Raw genomic sequence first — 23,402 nt, 5'->3', positions numbered from 1 at the left:
GGGAGTGCCCCTTATGTGTTTGCCATCACAATCTAACACATGTGAGCATTGCACAGCAAGTATTTTCCCTAAGCTCACAGCGGCATCATGTTTAAAACATTGTTCTCCTTGGAACAAACAATCCTAACCACAGTGACAGCCTTCCCAATGGAGCTCTAACCTTTTAAAGAGTGCCTCCATTGATTCTTTTTTAGCAGTCAGTGCAGTCCACATATCCAGAGGATGTGCATTTCTGTATCTGTCACTGTGTTGGAGATGTAGAAATTGCCCAGCTTATCTTTCAGTGTTTCCCACAGGGCCAGTAATTCTTTTCAATCTTATAGAAACATACACAGCTGCTCAGTGCTGTGCTGAGACTGCATTCAATTGTCTCCTCTCTCCGGTTCATTTTGATTAGTTCAATAGGTGACAGGCAGAGACAAAATCAGGGAAGGTCACTGGGTGCATTTTAAAGATTTCGATTTTTAACTCAAGTCTCTGTATGAAAGGAAACAAACTGATGGCACTTATGCATTCTTAACAATATGATTGGGGAAGACAATTTGAAGCAATTTATGACTGATATAAGCTTATTCCATTGACCATAACAGATTAGGGATTTATTCTCTTTTTCTTACGGCATTCACATAGAAGGGAGAGGGCCCATAGCAAAGATCAGACTTGGCACCATATTATGTTGACAGGTTATGTAAATCAGAACAAAAGATCATGGGGGACATTTGTGAAAGTTACGGCAGTGGAGTACGCCAGGGAGAAGGTGCAGATTTGCCCCCTGATGGGCGGGCAGGGGGGAGTTCGGGGGGTGTCAAGGCAAGGAGGAGGCATGGCATCCTCCCGCGCCTCATTTATCATGATTTACACCTGCCAACAAATGTACACCTTCTGGTAGATTTGGTATGCCAGGCGCCGGTTCGGGCGCCTGGCTGGAGGGATTCACTAAGAGTTGTGTGCCTCTTAGTGAATTTGTTCAGGGAAAATGGGGACGGAGCCTAATTTAAAACCGGCGTACAAGTACATCACTCTTGTAAAATCCCCCCCCCCCCCCCATGGTGTTTGGTTTTTTCCCTATAATGTTTCTAGGACAATTTCTTTACCCCTTGTTTGCTAACATTGCTGTTCTTATTTGTATTTGCCACTAACAGTAAGAATGGAGAATGAAGCCAACCAGGGCTATAACTTCTATGGTTGAGGTGGGTACTGCATTTGACAAAAGGGTATTGTTTCTCCTTAAGAAAACCACCAAATGATGTGTGAATACTCATAGGCCATTCATGTTCCACTGGGAATGTTGAAAAAAGGATGTTTAAAGTAGCCCTCTTATGCCACCTTTTGGAGAAAGCTTCCCTACAAGTCAATGCATAGTTTTTCCAAGAAGCCTTAGAACATGGCTGAGGATTTATTAAGCAAAGACAGAAACGTTTCCAGAGGAAAAAGTTACTTATGTGTACCCATCCTTGCCCCCCTCTTCTCTACTAGCAGAATGAAGAATCCATACTCCATACAGGGCTACAGAATTAGCTAGTATCTGCTGTTTCAGTATCTCCAATAACAGCAGCACATATGCCCTTTGACTCCTCCATACAAATTCCTTCTCACTATATATAAAAAAAAGGGTAAAATAATAAAAGTTATCCACATTAAGTACAAAATTGGAATGATTCCCATGAATATTTGGCTCTTTATGCTACCTTGATAAAGCTTGTACAGCGAAACGCAGTGTTGGGTTAGTGGTGGTACTGGGCAGGACTATATACTATATACCCAGAGGTTTGATTATACACTTTTATGAATTAGACACTATACGTGGTATTGCACTTGGTTGCACCTTAGACTGCACTTGCAGCCTTATACATATAGGTTTACTTTACTTTTTCATACTTATTTTGTTTGGATTATTATTATTTTATTTATTTTTTGCACTTCCTTGCCTCTGTGGGTCGACTGATATACCATCAATGGTTGAATATATAGTAGCTATATTATTTATTCATTTACTCTGCCCTGTATACCATCTGATGTATGTATTGTATGGTTTTCTGCTCCCTTTTTAATATGTATTTTTAAACAACAAAAATCTTTGTATGTAATAAATAAAGTATTTTCTGATATATATATAGAATACTGTCCAGCATTGTTTATTTATAGGTGGTGTGGTCTTTATGCTGCCTCCTAAAAAATACCTATAAGAAAGCGCCCGTGAATTACTAAGAAGCCTTTTTGAGGGCAGCTTTCTTACGGGTATATATCCGAGCATGTAACAATGTTTTCTCCTAAGTAATATAGTAAACAGTATTTTTCCCCAAAAAAACTGAATGTGGTCAGATACCAGATAATGTAACATTCTTGAAGGCTGTGAAGAGTCATTTCTGTGTATATTTTCTTCCCTGCTGACAGTCACAAAAGCTGCAATATTCATTATTTTCATATTTTTTTCTGTTGCCAACAGCAATACCATAGAAATAATAAGTGATGTAAGAAACAGCATGTCAGATAACACAGCAATTTCCACAGGGCCTCTGACAGCTGGCTAAGTAGGCACGTTTCTTGTCTAATCTATTGTCACTTACTTTGTACAAATGTTTTTTAACTTCCACAACTGCTAGTTACAGATTTGCTTATCTGAGATGGAGCACTTAAAAGCATATAATAATGGGTATAAGCTTTACATCAACTACTGTGGGACAGCCCTGTTCCATTAAAGGGATACTCCAGTAAAAAATAATTTTCAAATCAACTGGTGTCAAAAATTTATAGAGACTTGTTAATTACTTCTATTTAATAATCTCAAGTCCTCCAGTACTTATCAGCTGCTATACGCCCTGAAGGAAATGGTGTTTTCTTTCCGGTCAGACATTGTGTTTTCTTCTGCCACCTCTGTCCATGACAAGAACTGTCCAGGACAGTAGCAAATCCGTATAGAAAACCTCTCTTGCTCTGCACAGTTCCTGTCATGGACAGAGGTGGCACCAGAAAGTGTCATGTCAGACTGGACAGAATAACCACTTCCTGCAGGACATACAAAAGATGATGAGTATGGAAAGACCTGAATATTTTAAAAAGAAGTAATTAACAAATCTGTTTAACTTTCTGACACCAATTGTTTTTACCGGAGTACCCCTTTAACTGTGAAACAACACAACATTTGTTGGTGATTTTTGTGTAGTTTGAATAACCAAAAATTGACTGCACCACCCATAAGGAAAACATTCATGTAGCTTCAAATATTCAAATAAAACAATATGCATATACTATATATGGTATTTGGGGAAGGGAGGAGGGGAGAAGTAAGGTTTCACCGCTACTGAATAAGCTGATAAAGGTGACAGAAATTATGTGAATATCAGACAAGTCAGTTTTACGGATGATACTCCCTCTCCTCTAAATCTCCCTCTCCTCTGGCTTTTTGTGCTCCCTATTTTTTTTTTCTTTCTCCCTTTCTCCTCCTACCCTGGGATTCTCAGCAGGTGGGTGGGCAGGGGGGAAGGTTTAGGGAGGGGCTTTTAAGATGTTATTTTGTAAATTGTCAAATAACATTGCGGCTGTTTTTTTCACTCAGCCTTGTCAGCTGTACTAAATATGTGTATGCCTGCAATGTAATCAGTTGTTGTGCTGCTTTTGCATGAACAAAATGGTTTTATGAATAAAGATTAAAAATAAAAAAAGGGGGAGAAAAACAACAACAACAAACATTCCTATAGATAAGCATATGTCTGCTTGCTTCTCTTGTATATCAGTTTGCAAATCCATGTCTGGTTTTACTCAGTACTTTGCGGAAATCCATATACAAATGCAAATTGATTTATAGTAACATGATGTATTATGGTTATTTTTCCTTTTGTGTAAATGTAATGAGGATACTGGCGTGAAGGTTTTTATTTTTTTTTTTCAATTTCTGCTGACATTTTATAGCAAGACCATCACTTTCCTTCTGTGACCCAAAATGGACCATGAACCAAATTAGGGCTGTTGCCTCAGCCAATGAGTCCAAGGTCTGAGCTTTTCAATTACAGTTGTGTTATTATGACCCTGGAAAAGGTAAATAGCAAATATTTTTTTTTTCTGCACTCCAACATAGCATTGTATTTCTGTTTTATTATACTTACTTGATATATAAGACTTATTGTGTACCATAGTATGCAGCCCACAGTTAATATAAAAAAGATATTTTGTTAGAAGGCAATGAAAAAGAAAAATGATATAGCACTGAGGCTCAGGGATTTAGTATTGCTGAAGGCCTATAGTATTAATTGCCACCGTAGGAATACATAAAATGTGTGTACTTAAGCAAAATGGCTTAATGTAATGTTTTTCCTTTGGCTTCTCAACCTGATAGATTTGTTCATGTAAGAGTTTATAGACCCACCCTACTACAGCTCTCCCCAATATGTTTGATTCTACCCACAGAAGTCTACAGTGTCTTACTGAACCTCTAATTTCATACTTTTTTTTCCTGGCCAGGTACGGGTATATAAATCTTACAGACAAAAACATGTTCCAACATTTTCTATATTACATAGTTACATAAGTTATACCTGGGTGCAGTGGCTCTGTACATACAGCTCTGCTGTGCACATGACCCCTAAGGAATAATGTATACAATAATGCAGCAGCTACGCCATTTCTATGGACTTGCAATATCATTTTAGTAGTTTATGTACCGTATGTATACCATTTCTATGGATAAACATTCAGTCTTGTTAATAGAATTTTAACATTGAGCAAGCAGACGGTTAGATAACATTTAGTTTTATCATTGATAGCAAAAAATAAATTTGGTACCATGGACAGCACCTACAAACCTGCTATTAAGGAGGAGGCAAACAATAAAATGTCACTTTTACATTCATTGACACCTCTAGCCTGGATACAAGATGAGATCCAGTTAAAAATAGAGGCATACTGGTTCTGTATGGCATTCAGCTGGGCTTGTATATCCTAAAAACTCATAGATACCTAAACTTGGGGTCTCAGCTGGTCCCATAAATGTTTGATTGGTGATAAATATGCTAAAAAATGCCAGTTGGAAGCCATGCCATGAGAGGCAACAGATGTCCTGCACATACATACATGGATCGTTGATAGGGGGGTGGGGAAGTACTCCTACCGATTGTACCAGACCGAGGATTAAATGACTCAAAGCAGGGGAAAGGTGAAGGTAAAAGACATACCTCCATCTTTGGCGCCTCATGTGCCATAGGGAGCCATCAGCAGGTCAGATTCATCTAACTCGCTGATAGTTCCCCTTTAATGAAGGAACTTCCTGTGCCTAGATGGCAGATAAGGAAACATTGGGAGCTGTTTGTGCCTGTAGTTAGATCAAATGTCTGGGCCATCTGAAGCTTGTTTGTCATGTGTGTGTGTCCTTACGTAACCACCTCAAAACAGCTTCGTCAGGGTGGTGGAGATGGCAGGCAATTATTACGGCAGGTCATCAATGACTTTGCTCAGTCCAATGATGTGCCTCCTCCTAAAGTGTGCAAACAGGGCAAAATGTCTTGCATAGTAGATGCAGGTCTAGCAGTCAATGATTTCTAACCAACAGGTACACTACCTAATATAACTTCTGAAGGCTACCTGTAATCATTTACATAGCTGCCTGAAACACAAGTGCTTTTGCAGGAATCAGACATTTTCATCTGGGTGCATTATTTCTTGTAAAATAAGTGTATTACATTTTACATGGAGAGGGAAATTGATTCAATTAATAGCAGGTATGAAAGACACAGATGGATAGAACAATCAATTTGTGTAAGGGAGTCTACACCAACCACACTTAAGTAGTACCTGTGCTCAGCATTATTACCTTTCAAAGGCACCCATATACCTTAAATTAAAGTTTGTGAAAAAAGACAATTTCAAGCATTCATTGAATAAAATAAAGCAACAAAAAAATTTAACCAACACAACAACACTGGCCAAAATGGACTAAAACATATAAACCCAAACGATTGTTCTACTACTAATATATCTAATGTGTGTGGCTACCTATCCCAATTTTTCCTAAAAATATAGAATTGTAGCCTTTATAAAGAAATGAAGTTGTAATTTTTAAAGTGGGAACATATGGCCATAGTCACCTGGCTCCAAGGAGCCAACCACTGAATCAGTGTTCTTGGATGGCAACACTGTTCTCTTTGGCTCACATCTAGAGCTAAAGATTGGCAAGGGCCTGGGGTTCTTGTTTCCACCTAATTTTACAGGATCTTACAACATCCCATGTCTATAGGGACAGTCTGATTTCACTAGATGTCTAAAGAAATCCTTCAATTTCTTTAAATAAATTTTTCAAAAGAGTGTTCACAACAGGGAGTCTAGCAACAGTGCATCTTCCTCTCTACACATAAATTACATGGATGTTAATGGAGTAGTCAGGGAAAATAGAGGTTAACTGAACAGTCCAGCCAGGTTTTTAACACTTTCTCCAAGATGAACAAAATATAAGCAGTGATCTTTTCTATACAAACATTGATTGTAATAGAGTATTTGGGATGTAGACTGAGTAGGCTCACCTGATCAGGATGATAACAGATGGAGTCTGGGCCATTGCTCCAATCATGCTGCAAACACACATAACACACAGGAATGTGAGAAATGCCTCCTGACATCCAGGGCTGGGACATTTTCCAGGAACCACGGTATTATTCTCCACGGGGACAGATGTGATACATAAACAGCCAGAGAAATTCTAGTAAAAAAAAAAGCACGTAGGTTATGAAAGTGCTGCAAGACTGATTTTGCACCCTAAGAATTATATGCCTATGAAAGTCAATAGTTTAGATACCTGCACCTGATCTGGATTTTTACTACATGATTTGTATATTCTATTGCTGTTATTTTTTTCGCCCACTGAAATCATTAGGGGAAATCAGCACAATCTGATATACAATTACATATAGAAATGAAAGCAGTTTAAAATTACAATAAAACATACTGAAAAAGTGAGTAACATTTTTGTTCATATTCAGAAAGGTATTCTGGCCTTAGTTTTGCAGATAATCTTTTCTTAATTTGTAGTAGATATTCACCAAAGACATAAATAAGACAATTTATTGAGAATACAAAATGTTGTACAACAGCTGGAATCAGAATTAACACATTGTCAGACGTGTACTATAATATGACCATCCAGGACAATCCTTCTACAATGTATGACTGCTCTGAGCTGGTGTAAGTTGGCCATTTTTTCTCTATTCTAAACTAAAAACTGTAGGCAGTAATAAGAATATTCAAAAATGGCACTGGTGTCTGTGCTCAGCATATACAAGGTTAGCAAAATAAACTTTCCCAACTCTAAGAACTCTGGAGGGCATTCTACTGCTCCACTGAGTCAAAAAATTGGACAACAGGAACTTTCTATTTATTTTATTATTTTTTTTAAATCAAATAAATTGAGGCTTTCCCAGATGCACAGGTGATCAGTCATTACAAATGTGGCCTTCTCGCTTAACTTTGTGTGACTTTTAGTTTTGGGGTCTCTTCAAGGACCAGGTCTGCCATGATAGATCTGAAGAACATCAGTCCTCAGTAAGCTGTAGCAATTACGAAAAAACACATGGTTTTGCAAATGGAAAATACTGTTGAAAACCAAGACATACTGGACATTTGTGGTGTGATGTGCATGGCCACAACATTAATCTTTTTATTTAAAGGGCAGAAATCACTAGAAAATCCCTCCTGCAGCTATACAGTAATTACATTGTTATATGCTATATAGCCCTATATGGTGTTACTCACTATGAGTATTACTTATACTTTTTTTGTACCTATGTAGGTATGGGGACGGTCCTCAGCTGCTAACTAGTCACGGTTGGTGGGAAACATCTTCAGCAATCATGTCTCCCTCATGACGCCGACACTCCCAGGAAGGCGTGATTGCCGAATATGTTACCAGGCAGCCATGACTAGTAAGCAGTGGATGACCAGTCTTATATTTACATAGGAAGGATTTACAAAGTACTTTTTTGAGCCATATAAGTAACGCTCATAGCAATTACTTATATGGCTGGAAACAGTAATTTAGGGGGGATTTTTTTTTCATGGCATTTGAAACAACATGTGCCCCCCCCCCGGGACCTGTTAGTTTGGGAACATTAATTTTGCCAGCCCTATTCTTTGGGAAGAACTCTTTCTTTCTATGGCTGATTTCAGCAGGGAGAAAGTGAAGGGCTCTAGCAAATGAACTGCTCTATACTAAAATAATAAACAGCATAGAGTGTTCATTTTATTATTCTAGATTATATTATGTGACTTTACACGCTAAGGTGCATATACTAAGAGGCTTCAAGCGAATTATTTGAAGTACACTTGAACACAGCTCAGACCAGTCATTTATGATGGTAGAAGTAGCCCAAATTCATAAACCTATGAAACTATTTTTATGAATCTGGTATAGACCAGATACAAAATGCACAATTTATGCAGATGAAAAACTGATCTGGTGAAATGTTATTAATAATATAGCTCCTAAATGATATCAGAGGCTACGAAACAGCCACCACTACAGGTCTGTGTCACCTTACTACAATATTCAACTCACCTTTTAATAATTCTGTTATAAAGGTAATGAGGAGGCAGTAAATTGTATCTGCATTAGCACCAAGAGAAATGCATGTGTGCCGTGAAGGCAAACAGTCTGTTGTTAATGAACAGAAGATGAGAAAATTATCAATGAATCAGCATGCATTTTATTCCCAGTCTGTAATTGTCTCAATAAGATGAAGACCTGGGTAGTGGGAAATTGCTTCCTGGGGGTTAATGCTGTGTTTAAAATAAGCTATCTGTTCACTCGCACATATCCTATAATCTAAGAATAAACAGAATTGAAGATTGGAGATTACATCTGGAATCTGTGATAATATATAAAGATATGTTATAGATAGTACATGCAGCTGTGCAACATATGAGATATAGGAGTCGTATGTAAACTTACTGCCTTGGTGCAGCCAGCATAGCAACCAGACATGTAGGTGATTCCATCAGCACCACAAACAGGGGTGAACGAATCATTGTGACATTCACAGCCAATATTGCAGGGAAGGGCCCGACTCTTTGAGGACCCTGTAGAAGAGCTAATTGGGAAGAAAAAGATCTAAATGTCACTGTATACAGCTAAAGTGAATCCAGGTAAAAACTGGCAGATATTATGTGGATATTTCATGTGGATTTTGCAAACAAAAATTTCACCATATTATAAAACCCTTTTTTATGACATTTACTCATATGCTGTAGAAAAAAAATCAGTACAGATTATATGTACTGTAGATGGTTATTTGCCATGCAGACTTCAAAGCGAATGTACCACAGGGCAGTGGTTCATAGAAAAGGACCACGGCACCATTATCCCCGCGCAGGCGCTGGTATATTCACTGGTATATTCGCTGGCACATTCACTTTAAACTTGCAGCTTGCTAATTAATGTTGCAGATACCGTATGTTGCATATTTGTTGCAAATTAGAAATTAGGGGTTTTCTGAGCAAGAAAAAAAAATAATTATGTGGTGGTGAGGGGTGGGACTTAAAAAAAAAACATACTCTTTTGCCCTGATCCCCGGAAGCTATGGTTCTGACATCTCCTGTTTACTGCTGCTGTCTGTTTCTTTCTGCTTCTGATAACAGTTTAATTGTCAAAAACTATCCACTCTGCCCAAGGATTGGCTGAGCGGGCATTCCCTGTATGAAATATAATAAAATACCATTGGAAGCATTAATAAGCCTCGGAAGAAGTCAGAACTACAGCTTAGAGGGATTGAGTATGGAAAAATGATGGTCGTCGCTGAGGAGGGGCATCAATTTAGCTTCAAATGACGGGTGTCTAACGGTAATGACGTCTGCAAAAAAAACAAAAATATGTAAACCACAGCACTTTCTAAGATGGGCCACAATAACCTCAATAAATTACAAAGTGAAAAAGTCATGGGGGGGATGCACAGTTACCAGTCCTAATGTTCGATTGGGACCAAAAAAATCCAGTCTATACAAAGGCAACAGTATCCACAAGGCGATAAGATGGAAGAAAGATTTATTCCATTATGGCATCCATACAATTAAGCGACATTTCAATCTGAAGGTTCTTCTCCAGCTTAAAAAAAAAAAACCTCCTAGTTAAAACATAGCTTAATTGTATGGATGCCATAATGGAATACATTTTTCTTCCATACTACCACCTTGTGGATGCTGTTGCCTTCGTACAGACTGTCTGCAAATAATCACGAATTTTATTTGTCTTTTTTTTTTTTACATAGTTTTAGCTCCCCTGACATATCTGTTTTCACAAATACTTCATAGATATATCAGGAAATCAGACTGGTCCTTTTTCAATACTTTATCGAAAGTGCGTAAAGAGTAACAAGTATCTGCATTTGCAAGAAATTTGCTCAAAATTGCAACAGGCATAAGTGTCAATCTAGCAATAATCTGTACCAAACCAAGAATGACAACTGTGCAAGTCTATAAATATAATGAAGCTGTGGCTTCTACTCGGCGTTTGATTGCGTGGCAGATGTCAAAGGGTCCTTCAAAAATCAACAGAATCCCAAATAATGCATGTTCTATGTTTGTAAGACTAATATGGCCACAAATTACCCCTAACAGAAGAGATTTACTAACAAAAACTCATTTGGAGGTAATCAATGTAATGAACACCTTCTATACCTTCTTAAATGAATCTGGCAAGCCAAGGCTACAACCTTAAGACTCTACTTAGGATGACTAGAGAACTGCAATCACGTCCCCACAATCTATGAAATGCAATCAGGACCCCACAGATCGTGTCAGAAGCATATAAGATGAAAAATTTCCATTACATAATAGGAGTACTTTCTGATCCTTGTTAACATATACACACACATAAGCTTCTTGTTATCCTGTAAATAGAACATTGAACTAGACAGGATACTGAATAAGGCCAGTTTTGCATCATTTATATAAATAATATAATACAGATACAACAAATTAAACTTGATTAGATGTCTTCAAAGGTGTTGTCTAGGAAGAAGAACACAGATAAACCTTTCGGCTCCCCAGCTTTGAAACTCTTTTTCATCCCAAAAACAAGAAGGGGGGGAGGGGAGCTAAGTCCCAATCATCACATGTGGCAGAAACGCACTGCACACAATGTTGAAGAGCTGCACAGTGTTGCCGCAACATCATAGACACTGTGCAGCTATTGGACATAGTGTGTGGAAGTGTTTTTTTCCTGCAGGCAATGATTAGGACTAGAGATGAGCAAATTACTCGGAAATTTGTTTCGCGAAGTTTACAAATATTCGCGAATTGCATACAAACTAGTTTCATTAAAAATAGTGGCAAGCACAAATGTTCGTATGTTCATATGAACGTTCCGCTAGTCTTCGGTGTTAACCAATACCAATAATTTGTTTGAGGATCGGAATGGCTATAACAATCATTTTGAACATGCAAACGTTTATCTCGTGATGCACGCAACTGCGTAATGTTAGCAACTGCATAATATTTACAACTGCGTAATGTACGCAACTGTGTTAGTGTAAGCTAACATGTGCGTTCACTATTGCGGCCGCCATGTTTAGCGAATTTGCAAAGCAAATCTGGCGATTTTGCGAATCGCAGTGAGGCCTAAAAAATGCCAGATTCGCTGCGAATCAGAATTCATCAGATTTGCTTCTTTCATTTTTAATCATTTCTTAAACTAGCCCCTCTCGGAAGGCCTTCTTCTGATACATAGAATGATCAGGACCAAGCATCAGGTAGCAGAAAGCTTCAGCTGTCTTTTGCTGCCTGGACAACCCCTAGAATACCTGGCCTTTCATTTTCATTCACTCAATGCCTTCCATGCAGATGTGTAATCTTCCACCTACTATACTAATAATGAACTAATAATCTGTATGTTACAATGATTTCTTCAGATAAGTTATGGGCTATTAATATGTCTCACAGTTAACAGGGAAAAATTACAGAGTGTCGACAGTCAAATATTTTAATTACCGTTTTTTTTCATTGCCATTTTATAAACCATCTGGAGCTTTTCACATTCGTTTCTTAAACCAATGAAAAAGCCTTTCAGTGACAGCTGTAAGGTCTAAGTGTAGACTGGTTACGATCTGTCACTTTACCAAGTACCATTATAATGAACAATCATTGCAACAAAAAAGCAGCATATTGTATTCGAAAAGACTGTGAAATTGCTGGTACGACATTTATTGCTGATTCAAGCAGGAAAAACGCGCTTTGAACACAACAGTGTCAAATAATAATAACTGCTAGGACTGTGAGATATTTTGGTTAGTTTTTCGGTAAGGTAGCTGGGCAGCAATTATAATCTACCTCTAAATCTGGGTTTGCAAAATGTGCATTCAATGAAGCTCTAGCTCTACAAGTCATATCAAGGTGATCTATATTATTCGGAGGGTGGTGTGAAGCACATTTTTATAGGCACTATAACACTAGTAAATCACTGAGCGTAGACACGGTACAACTAAAAAAAATACACATAAAACTTTACTTTTACTGTTTTCACTTAAAATAGAAACACTCCACATAAACAATACAATAAAGCTAAAAATGGTGCTCTTAAAAAAGGAGCATGGATTTGTTTCCTGCCTCTGCCGATAGAATCAGTCAGGACCAGCCGGCTATAAAGCTAGTCTACAGTATTCTATTCCTAACTTAAAATACATAGTATAGCCCTATGTTCAGTCTACAGTCAACCATTCACTTTTATCCCTACACATTTCTGTGTTCAGACAACATTGTATATAAATGTGTATTATTCAAATAAAAATATGTAATTGTCAGCTCACCGACCAACAATTCTCTGGTGCCCCGGATTCGCATCTGGCAAATGCGTGGTACTACAGTTCAGGAAAAGAAGTCGGTAATCCAGCACTTGAAGCAGAGAAATTCTCCCCTACGAAATTCTCCCTTACGAGGATAAATAAAAAGAATTTCTCTGCTTCAAGTGCTGGATTACCGACTTCTTTTCCTGAACTGTATTATTCAAATACCATGACATCTACCACAGACAGAAATTGGTAACATCACTGCTCTACAGGACTAGGTTAGAGAACTTAAAGGGGGAGATTTATCAAAGGGTGTAAAATTTAGACTGGTGCAAACTACCCACAGCAACCAATCACAGCTCAGCTTTAGGCAGTGCTGAAAGGAAAACTGAGCTGTGATTGGTTGCTGTGGCCAGTTTGCGCCAGTCTAAATTTTACACCCTTTGATAAATCTCCCCCAAAGTGTACACTACCTGCACTTTTAGGTGTTTTTTATTTATTTATTTTTAATCATCAGCAGGTTCCATCTCTAATTTCTATGGTCCTGAACTAGTGGCTAGAGGCTAACCTGTGTGATGTATCCTATACACTGCACACACACCAAAGAGGAGATACTGTTTTATACCCTATGGGGGAAATTCATGAAGCAGTGAAACTGGCATTTTCTGGTGCAGAGGGTCCAGATGTGAATAAATCGATTAGCATATGCTTGTTGTGCAAATAAATTATTTGCACCTGGATCCATTGCCTCCCTTGTGCCAGAGGGACGGGAAGAGGGTGTAACAGGGTGTGAAGCTGCAAGCAGAGGGGGAGAAGCCTCTGTGTGCGCTGCATCTAACATTTTTTCCGGCAGAAAAATGTTGAAGCTCTGAGCTGGTGTAGGTTTCACTGTGTGTGCTCATGCAGAGGCTTCATTGCACACCAGAATGTAGAGGCATTGTGCCATTACATAAATCCGGCGAACCTCAGCGATCCAGGGAGATTTTTAAGCCCAGTGCAAAAGATGACAGACTTAATAGATGTCCCCTATATCTCTATGGAACACTTTATAGAGCAGAAGTATAGAGAACAATATACAGCGGTGCTGAGTAGTGTAAGCTAAAAATCCAGAACTAGAGTGAGATATACCAATTACTAGATCATCTCTGAGTCTCTCTACCCCTTGTCTCTCTCCAGCCCCACTATAAAAGGTCTATTGGCATCTGTAACCTCATAGTAAGAGACTATCCTAAAGAGTATGTACTCCTGATCTAGTTACTGTAGGTAATGTGAATTAGTACCAGGTGGCACATTCTATTGTGTACAGCACATACATCACGTACGCTATCACCAGAGATGTAACTAGAAGCTTCTGAAGTATCTGCACCAACTATAGTTACATTCTTTTGCTATCCTCATTTTATTAATAATTGATAAAAACAGAGAACATTAAAATACATAATTAATTCTTTTTTGACAAGAACGTTCGTTGTTGCCGATTATAATAATGCCACTGCGTTGAATCCTATGGGGAACAGCGGCCGCTGTGCACACAATGTATTGCACAACAGCCACTGTTACTCTACGACCGTGGAAATAATTGGCATGTCAATTATTTCCGTCCGGCAGACATTAAACAATGGCCGTTGTTCCCAGTCTGTTCACACAATAAATGGCTGCTCTCACGGCTGTGCATTGTATTCAGGTCAATGGTCAAATAACTATTCAGTAATGTTCTTGCGGCCGATATGGAAGTATTGGCCACAGGAGCATGTACAAATGTGGCAGGTATTGTGCTGTAATACAACGTCCCTCGTATTACAGTGTGTGAACATAGCTTTACTCTGCCCTCTACAGACCAGGGAAAAACAGCACACTTCACAAATGAAAATACTTTCAATTTTCTATTAGAACAGTGGATACAAGTCTGAGGTATAAATTATAAAAAGGAAAAACCGTAAATGAAATTATATCAACATTGTTGTGCACGTAATAAAGAGAGAAAGCAATTGATACATAAAATGTGCAGACTATATGGGCCAGTAAGTCATGATAAGCTCCCTGCATTGAAGTTTCTGTGATGGAACATGGAACAGGACATTACGGGAACCTTTATGTTTATCGTAAACATCTTTCTTGGCATCTAATAAAACTGAGAATAAAGAGGATAAATGCCCGTGTCTGTTGTTTGTCTCACAGATTGTTTGTCCTGGTCGTCTGCTAAAAAATAAAATCTACATAACTTAAGATGACTAAACGTGGTGTGTCCAGACAGCAGCATGGAAGAGATTTATGTAATCCCAGCAATACGTAGAGTTATTGTGTCAGTTCTAACTCTGCTATTTTAGAAAGAACATCCTAAACCATTGGCCGCCTGTGTTTAATGGCTTGTTCTACAGCGGCATGGCTATAAAATAGCTTACTGACATCTGTTTCATCCAATCAATTACGCAAACTTGAACTTAATAGAATTGTAAATTTGCATCAATAAGTGGTCCTATACATAGAATGTAATAAATATGCTTTGCTATGATAGAAGTAGTACTTACAGATTTCCATAGGGAACGGTCACTCCGGCTACTGGACCAGTGTCACAGCCCAGGAAGAGAAAGGACACGTAGCATGCAGTGGAAACCAAGTTGACTAGCATTGCCATTCTTATTGCACCCAAGGCAGACAGACTTAATTTCTTCACAAGAAGTCCACCAAGGAAAATTCCCAAGCATGCACATGGTATTGCTGTCATTCCTAGGAGGAGGCAAGACATTGTTACTATAAGTATCTATTTAGATTTCATGTAAATTTTGCATAATTGGGTTGGCTGCTTTATGTAACCTTCTTAAAGAACCCCCTTTTGATGCTGCCATTTTGTGCCATTTTGGGGTGTTTTATATGGATGGAGGAAAAAAACTGGTTGTTTCTATTTAAACATATAACAGAATAGTATATACGTATTATTATCTCTTCTTTTACAGTTACTGTAGCTTTATCCTATAAGATTTACAGGCTGGTAGAACAGGATCTAGTTATCTCCGCTTATTCCAGGCTTGCACTTCATTAACTGCTCTCGGCACCTTCCATCTCTAACTTGCCTTTTCATTTTGCTTGCACAGTGACTGATGCGTTGTCTACTTTATATTTTAATACAGGACTTACACAATGGATGAATGTTAAAATAAAATATCTAAGCAGCCAAATGACAAAATGTCACTGGAATCTATCCAATTTACATCCAGGCACTTCACGATTGTTTTTGCTAGATTAAGCAATATGCAGGGGGAAAAGGCAAAGTCATGCCTTTTTTGGTCCCTTAATCTCACTGTCTGAAAATAAGCTATGGAATAGGGTCAGTCACCTAAATTAAAGCATGACCCTAGTATTATGCATGTATTCTGAAACTGCAGATGCTTTAGCACCATAACATTATGCCACCAAGTCATTAAATTTGATATTTCACAGTTATGGATCAATGACAAAGCGCCCTACAGAAAACTAAAGTACATACTGTGAAACATATGCAGAGCTGCCATAAAGTAAAAGTGAATGCACCACTGAGGCTAATGATTCTTTTCATATGACCTGGTCAATGTGGTCCATTTTTCAAATTGCTGCCTGGTTACTGTCATCTGTGCCATTTTTTATATGCAAATAGGGCCGCTGTATGCACTGGAGGCAGTCCCGACGCCGATATACCCTCCCAATGGTGACACAATCCGACTTGACTCTGAAGCCGGCGCGGCACCAAGGGGATGTATGGGTGTATAGGGGGCACTTGGCCTGCCTCCGGGGAATACAGCGGCACTATGGAAATGAAGAAATCAGCGCAGCCAGGGCAGGAACTGGGAAGCGAATAGAAAAATGGACGGCGCCACCAAGATCTCTGTGCAGACACTGAGCAGATGGAAAAAAGTTGATTAGCCTTAGTGGTACATTCACTTTAAAATCACTGAATGATGAAGAGAATAACATGCAGTGGCATATTCTCCATGGAGGCAGACCACACAACTGCTATGGGGCCCATGCAGCAGTGGCCTGCCTCCATAGTTCGTTGCTCAGGGTAGCTCCCCTCCTTCCCTGGGATGGTTAGTACCTACCAAACCATCTAAACTAAACCATAACTTGACAATAAAAGTAGGCGACCTGGTTTATTGAATAAGAATTCCCTTTACATAATGTGGACGAATAGGTGTGTGTGCTTCACTCACCTGGGGAAGAGGAGGCACCAGAAGCACTATGGGAATAAGAAAAGTTAACAGAGGCAATGTTCTTTTGGGAAACCCTGGCATTCATGGGGATGTTACTTCAACTTTACCACCCACCTAAACATTGTTTAAATCATTTTTATTAATGTTTTTAAGTTATTTAAATGAGAATACAAAACTAATAATATCACCAATAATATCTTGCCAATGGCTCTCTCTATACTTCGAAGGGTCAGAATTATTTTGGCAACAAAAGGAAAGCCTACTCAATGTTTTAATGTTAGGCTGATTGATGTATTTATGAGCACCTTTCCTCATGGCCGAACGTAACACAATGGAGGAAATTTATCAAGAGCAACATTTCATAAGCCTCACTTATCTATAATTCCTATTTGGTCTGCTCCACTGGATTTATTTAGAAGTGCATGTCTCTCTATAAATCCTCAGAAATCTAAACTGTCTCTGAGCTGGTATAGATTTTAACTTTACTTTATGTCTTTTTGCAGATCTAAATTGTAATAAATTAAGGACACATCTAAATTCGTGCACTGTCATGCCCCCTCCCTGCCCACTGTGTGCAGAAGGCAGAGCACACTTTGCACAAATGATTATGATTTTCCACAGTCTGTGCTAGGTGCAATCCTGAAAAGATTTCCCATAAAACATGTGTCAAAAGATGACTAGCTTAAAAAATTATCATTTAAGGATGCTCTGTTTGGAGATGTATACACTATACGTGTCTATGTAGGGCCACCTAGTGGTCATTAAGTTAGTTGCAATTTGTTGAGGGTTTTGCTTGCATTTTAAAACACTGTATTGAGGTTTAAAGGGGTTGTTCAGTGAAAAACTTTTTCTTTCAATCAACTGGTATCAAAAAGTTATATATATTTGTAATTTATTTCTATTAAAAAATCTCAAGTCTTCCTATACTTATCAGCTTTTGTATGTCACCCAGGAAATGTTTTATTTTCAGTTTGACATGGTTCTCCCTGCTGACATCTATGGCCAAGGCAGGACTACTTGTCTCGGTTTTCTATGAATCCCCATAGAAAACCTCTCCGGCTCTGGACAGTTCTTGTCTCGGACAGAGATGTCAGCAGAGAGCACTGGGTCAGACTGAAAATAAAACATTTCCTGCATGACATACAGCAGCTAATAAGTATGGGAAGACTTGAGATTTCTTAATAGAAGTATATTACAAATCTATATAACTTTCCGGCACCAGTTGATTTGAAAGAAAAAGATTTAAATTCAATTCAAAGTAAAGCTATGCTCACGCAATGTTTTTTTTTTTTACATGAAAATATGACCAAAAACAACATTTTGTGAACATATCCTAAGAGTGAACACATCTGTATATTCCTAACAATCATAAAACAAGTCCGTCATAGTTGTTTCTGCAGCTCTACCTCAAGATGTGTTAGGATTCGAGTCAAATAATTGGTGTTGTTGTTATTAATTATTTCTATTTCTGAAAATATTACACAGATCATTGGCTACTATGTACATTGGAGTGCTATAGCATATTAACCTTGGCATCAAGTAATAAGCTACTTTATTTTAGTAGTGATGTTTGCAAGCATTTATTTTTTTCCTTACCTAGCAGCTGATTGGCGGATGAGGTTGTCAGGTTAAACTGTTGTTCTAGATATTTTCCCAGGAATGCTGCAAAGCCAGCTACCACAGCTATCTCCATGCAAGCTGCCAGGACAATGCAGGTGAACACAGGATTGGATAACAAGTGCTTTGTGACTTTTGGAATGACTGAAAAAAGAAAAAATATGTACACATATGTTAGAAGGTTGCTTATTATTCAGATGGTTAGTAAATGCATGAGTATAAAAATACATTTTAATAGAGACAGTTACTCTAACTCAGTTGATGGGCTGTCTGTTCTGGATGACATTGTGAATTTTCAGCTTGGTAGTTTTGGGAGGAGAGTACAGTATGTAAATAGCTAATGTACAGTCAGATAGAGCATTGAGCCAGCGGCTTAAGCATGTAAGGAGTTAACTTCCAAGAATGAACCCACTTCCATTAGCAGCAGCAGGGTCATGTATTACAGCTGGGGTCCTGCCACTCTAACCTGCTCTCTCTCTCTCTCTCTCTGGCAGTCCCTTTAAATTGCATGATCTCTATTGACAGTGGCATCTGAAAGGCAAAATGCTGGAAACAGATTATTTTCCGTTCCTGGCAGTTACATCAGGGTCCTGGTTATGTGTTTGCAGGTGGTCCAACCGCTGGGACCCTTTGCAGTCAGAAAATCTCCTTTGTTTTGAATGGAGGTCAGAACATGCACTTGCACGCTAGATTCATTGATATGAGGATGCTGGAGATAGTAGACACTCAGACAGCTTCGGTAAGACCCATAGAAAATGAATAGAGAGGTGGTGTGTGTCGAACCACTTCTTGTAAGAGTTCCCATCTGTTGGATTCCCCGCAATTTAACAATTATTCCTACCCTGCTGTGGGTAGGGGCATGGATAAGTAAATTTGAATTAAAATTCCCTGATAATTATATGTTTTATTTACCTAAGAACCTAATCATTTTAAGGAATGCCACTCCTGGTCTTAAAGTACAACTCCGGCCAAAACTATTTTTTAATATGTTATTGCTTGTGGAAAGTTAGGCAAATTTCAAATGTACATTCATCATGGGAAATGCACATATAGGGCTATTTCCCCTAATTTAGTAAATCAGGGAGACTTCAGATTCTCTAAAAAAAAGTGACGTCACGAACCGGGGGTGTAATTCCAATGGAGTGTCCAGCAGGGGCGCACTGTATATAGAAGTCAATGAGTACCATTGACTTCTATATATAGTGCGCCCCTGCTGGACACTCCATTGGAATTACAATGGATGTGTATGTAAATGTAATATACAGTGTTTTTGATTGAATACACTTATGGAATACTTTGGGAAGCAAGTGTCCTTGCTCCCCAAAGTATTCCATAAATGTAATCAATCAGTGCATCACAGTAAGCCCGCCGAACCGCCGCCGCCCGCCGCCACCGAACGCCCGCTGCCGCTCTGGACTACACTCAACTACTACTCTCATCACCTGGCTCATAGCATGAGCAGGTGATGGGAGGTAGTAGCTGGGTTATATGGCTGAGATCGCCACCGCCGCTGATGCTGCCGCACAGGGGAGCCGCTTATCACTGTGCAGCAGCCATCATCCCCCTCCACTCCCCCCTCCTGCTTCCTCCGGATCCGGGCAAACTTTACACTATCTGATGGCTGACTTCCCGCCCAGCCGCCGCTTTCCAATCACAAGCCATCAGATAGTGTAAAGTTTGCCCGGAGCCGGAAGAAGCAGGAGGGGGGAGCGGAGTGGGGTGATGGCTGCTGCACAGTGATGAGCGGTTCCCATGCGCGGCAGCATCAGCGGTGGCGATCTCAGCCATATAACCCAGCTACTACCTTCCATCACCTGCTCATACTATGAGCCAGGTGATGAGAGTAGTAGTTGAGTGTAGTCCAGAGCGACAGCGGGCGTTCGGTGGCGGCGGGCGTTTGGTAGCAGGGGGCGGCTGCGGTTCGGCGGGCTTACTGTAATGTACTGATTGATTACATTTATGGAATTCTTTGGGAAGCAAGGACACTTGCTCACCAAAGTATTTCATAAATGTATTCAATCAAAAAAACTGTATATTACATTTACATACACATCCATTGTAATTCCAATGAAGTGTCCAGCAGCCCCTGCTGGACAATCCATTGTAATCACACCCCCGGTTCATGATGTCACGGTTTTTAAGAGAATCTGAAGTCTCCCTGATCTACTAAATTAAGGGAAATAGCCCTATATGTGCATTTCCCATAACTAATGTACATTAGAAATTTGTCTAACTTTCCATAAGTAATAACATATTAAAAAAAAGTTTTGGCCAGACTTCTCCTTTAACAACCTATGTATTAATACTCATTTATTTTATGAATTGCCCCAATGTACTGTAGATAGTACTGCTAAAATCATTGCATTCACCTTTAAGGCTATGATCACACAAGGTTTGTTTTTTTCACCTGTATTTTTGGACAGCCTTCATTTTGAGGTGAACATTTTCAACCAAATATGACATCTGCCCAAAAATATTGCCAAAAAAATGTGTGAACATAGCCTCATAGTGACTATTAAAAAACTTTTATGTAGCCAGGCACATTAGCCATGTAGACCATCAGCCATAGTAACACTCTGGTTCGAGGATGCCTTGAGAGACAGGTTTATCCGTTCATAGAAGAGAATCTATGATAGAAACAGTTCCTTTTAAAGCAGTTTTAATTGAGGTTCATAATAAATCAAATTAAATCAAACAAGGCAACAAAGCTCCAGAGGAAATGTAACACATTTATCATATAATAATCCTCTTCTTTGCACACAAGCGCTCAGGAGGGTACCCTTTCTTTTATACTCTTAATCAACAATCTCAGTCACAAGTTGGATGTTCCTTAATGTAAATTCACATGGTTAATTACAATGGCCTGTGAAACAATGCATGCAATAGTTATCTGCAGCAAAAAAAATTAAAAAAAAAATGCATATATAAAAGAAAAAACTGTACACTTTGGACAGATAAAAACCTAGACTCTGAAGCAATCATAGCTAAGGAAAATGTGCCTTAAATTATTCACAGAAATAATGAGGGGCATTTATGTAAAGTCTGGACTTTTATTTTAACCTGGCTGACACCATTGTGTTTAATTCTGTGAAAACAGTTATAGCCTGACCCGAAAGGTCTACCATCTGTAAAACCACAATGGAGCCTATTAAAGAGTTGCTGTGCTCACCACTAGATACTGCTACGTTCAGATCACAAAGCCTTTCAACACCTATTTTATATTAGATCTTAAAAGGACCAACATCCTGATTCATTTCTTAATATATTGTTATGGCCATCAGAGATCTAATTCCCCCGCACGGACAAATTTCGGGAAGTTGGGCTGTACACTGCCATCACTGTGGGGAGCTTACTAAGTACTGTTTTACTAGTAAGTTTTATGTATGAAGAGTATGCGGTAGGATTATAAGTATCCCCTAGTGGTAGTTGCAGGCGACCACAATGTTTTCATTTAGCCTTATGTTCATACAGGGAATTTGGAGGTATGTATTAGAAAAACACAGCTCCAAATCCTAGAAAGAACTATTACAAAATGCAGAAATTATGCAACCTAAAATATTATAGGAAACGGTGGACGTTAAAGAGTTGAATAAAGGTGTTGCAGCATACTTTACTCCCTCTTTGTGCTCAGTCTGTATCATTACAGGAGTCGGACTCCACAGAGTTATAACTGAGCAGGCAATAACAGAATAACACAGAAGATTATCTGCAGAAAAAGACCACTGGGTCCATCTAGTCGGCCCTTTTAGTATTTTCTTTCTTATTATGTTAGGATAGATATAGGTTTATCCCAGGTAGGTTTACATCCATTTTTTGTAGGTTTAACTACTACCTCTGCTTGAAGTTTGTTCAAAGCATCTACCACTCTTTCAGTAAAGTAATACTTTCTTGTGTCTGACCTTTCCTACAAAGGGCAAACTAGAGATTGTAGGGTTCTTCACATTAAGAACTTGATCAATCAAAGTTTTGACATGTCCGCATCACATAAAATGCTTTTCAATAAAATAACTTTTCATATGTTGCTGCCCATGGTGAGACAAACAATTCCATACTTGTAGTTATCTATTCAGTCTCCTCCCCCAGTTCTAAGCTGCTGCTTTCTGCAAAAGACACAAAAAATCTGTGTGAGCTTTTCTTTTCATCACTCCCTCCTTCCCCTTCCCTTCCGAGACGGCTGATGTAAACAAGTCCCTATCTGCCACTCTGTAATGCTGGGAGGATTAATTCCAGTGAGTTCATCAGCAACTTGACTTTAGATTAACCCTCCCAGCATTACAAAGAAGCTAAAAAGTTGCAGATAAAGCTGGCCAGGAACTTTTTTATATCAGTTTTAAGCTATGTTCACACGCTGTGAACTGGCCTTTTCGTGACCCTGGCAGGGTCTGTCTCTGCCCAGATCATCCCGGCCAATACTTAAGTACTGGCCGGATGACTTTTCCAGCCGCAGGGTTCTGATGCTGGCGCATCAGCGCACGCCCGCATCAGAGCCTCCCACAGCACACAATGAAGCAAGCGGACGGAGCAGCTCACTTCATTGTGTGAACTGACAGGGTTTCCTACAGCCGTAATTCATTGAATTGCGGCCGCAGAAAACTGACATGTCAGTTATTTGCGGTGCAGCATGGGATCTTGGCCGGAGCGTATACGATGTGTATACGCTCCGGCCGGGATCCCATAGATCAATAGGCAGTGTTCATAGGCGCATAAAGTAGGGCCGTTGTTGTCGATGGCAACAACAGCCCTGCTTATACGTAGTGTCAACATAGCCTTATACTAGGGGAAGTAGACTTAATAGATAATAACAAGCATGGAATGAACTGTTAGTCTAACCATGAGCAGCATGTTT

The 23,402-nt window shown here is 39.1% G+C and overlaps 1 protein-coding gene across 1 annotated transcript in view; it reads right to left on the bottom strand.

Annotated features, from left to right (window-relative positions):
- The window catches only part of SLCO3A1 (solute carrier organic anion transporter family member 3A1), a 241,036-nt gene that overhangs the window by 35,065 nt on the left and 182,569 nt on the right, over positions 1–23,402 (bottom strand). Inside the window, exons 5-8 of the mRNA XM_069956689.1 lie at positions 18,536–18,700; positions 15,284–15,482; positions 8,930–9,068; positions 6,510–6,685 (exon numbers count right to left, since the gene is read on the bottom strand). Of these exons, the coding sequence (XP_069812790.1) occupies positions 6,510–6,685; positions 8,930–9,068; positions 15,284–15,482; positions 18,536–18,700 (679 nt within the window). The remainder of the gene's footprint in view (positions 1–6,509; positions 6,686–8,929; positions 9,069–15,283; positions 15,483–18,535; positions 18,701–23,402) is intronic.

The sequence above is a fragment of the Dendropsophus ebraccatus genome, chromosome 1 (genome assembly GCF_027789765.1).
Source record: "Dendropsophus ebraccatus isolate aDenEbr1 chromosome 1, aDenEbr1.pat, whole genome shotgun sequence".
NCBI lineage: Eukaryota > Metazoa > Chordata > Amphibia > Anura > Hylidae > Dendropsophus > Dendropsophus ebraccatus.
The sequence above is the reverse complement of the archived record's forward strand: the minus strand, read 5'-3'. Positions and strand labels throughout refer to the sequence as shown.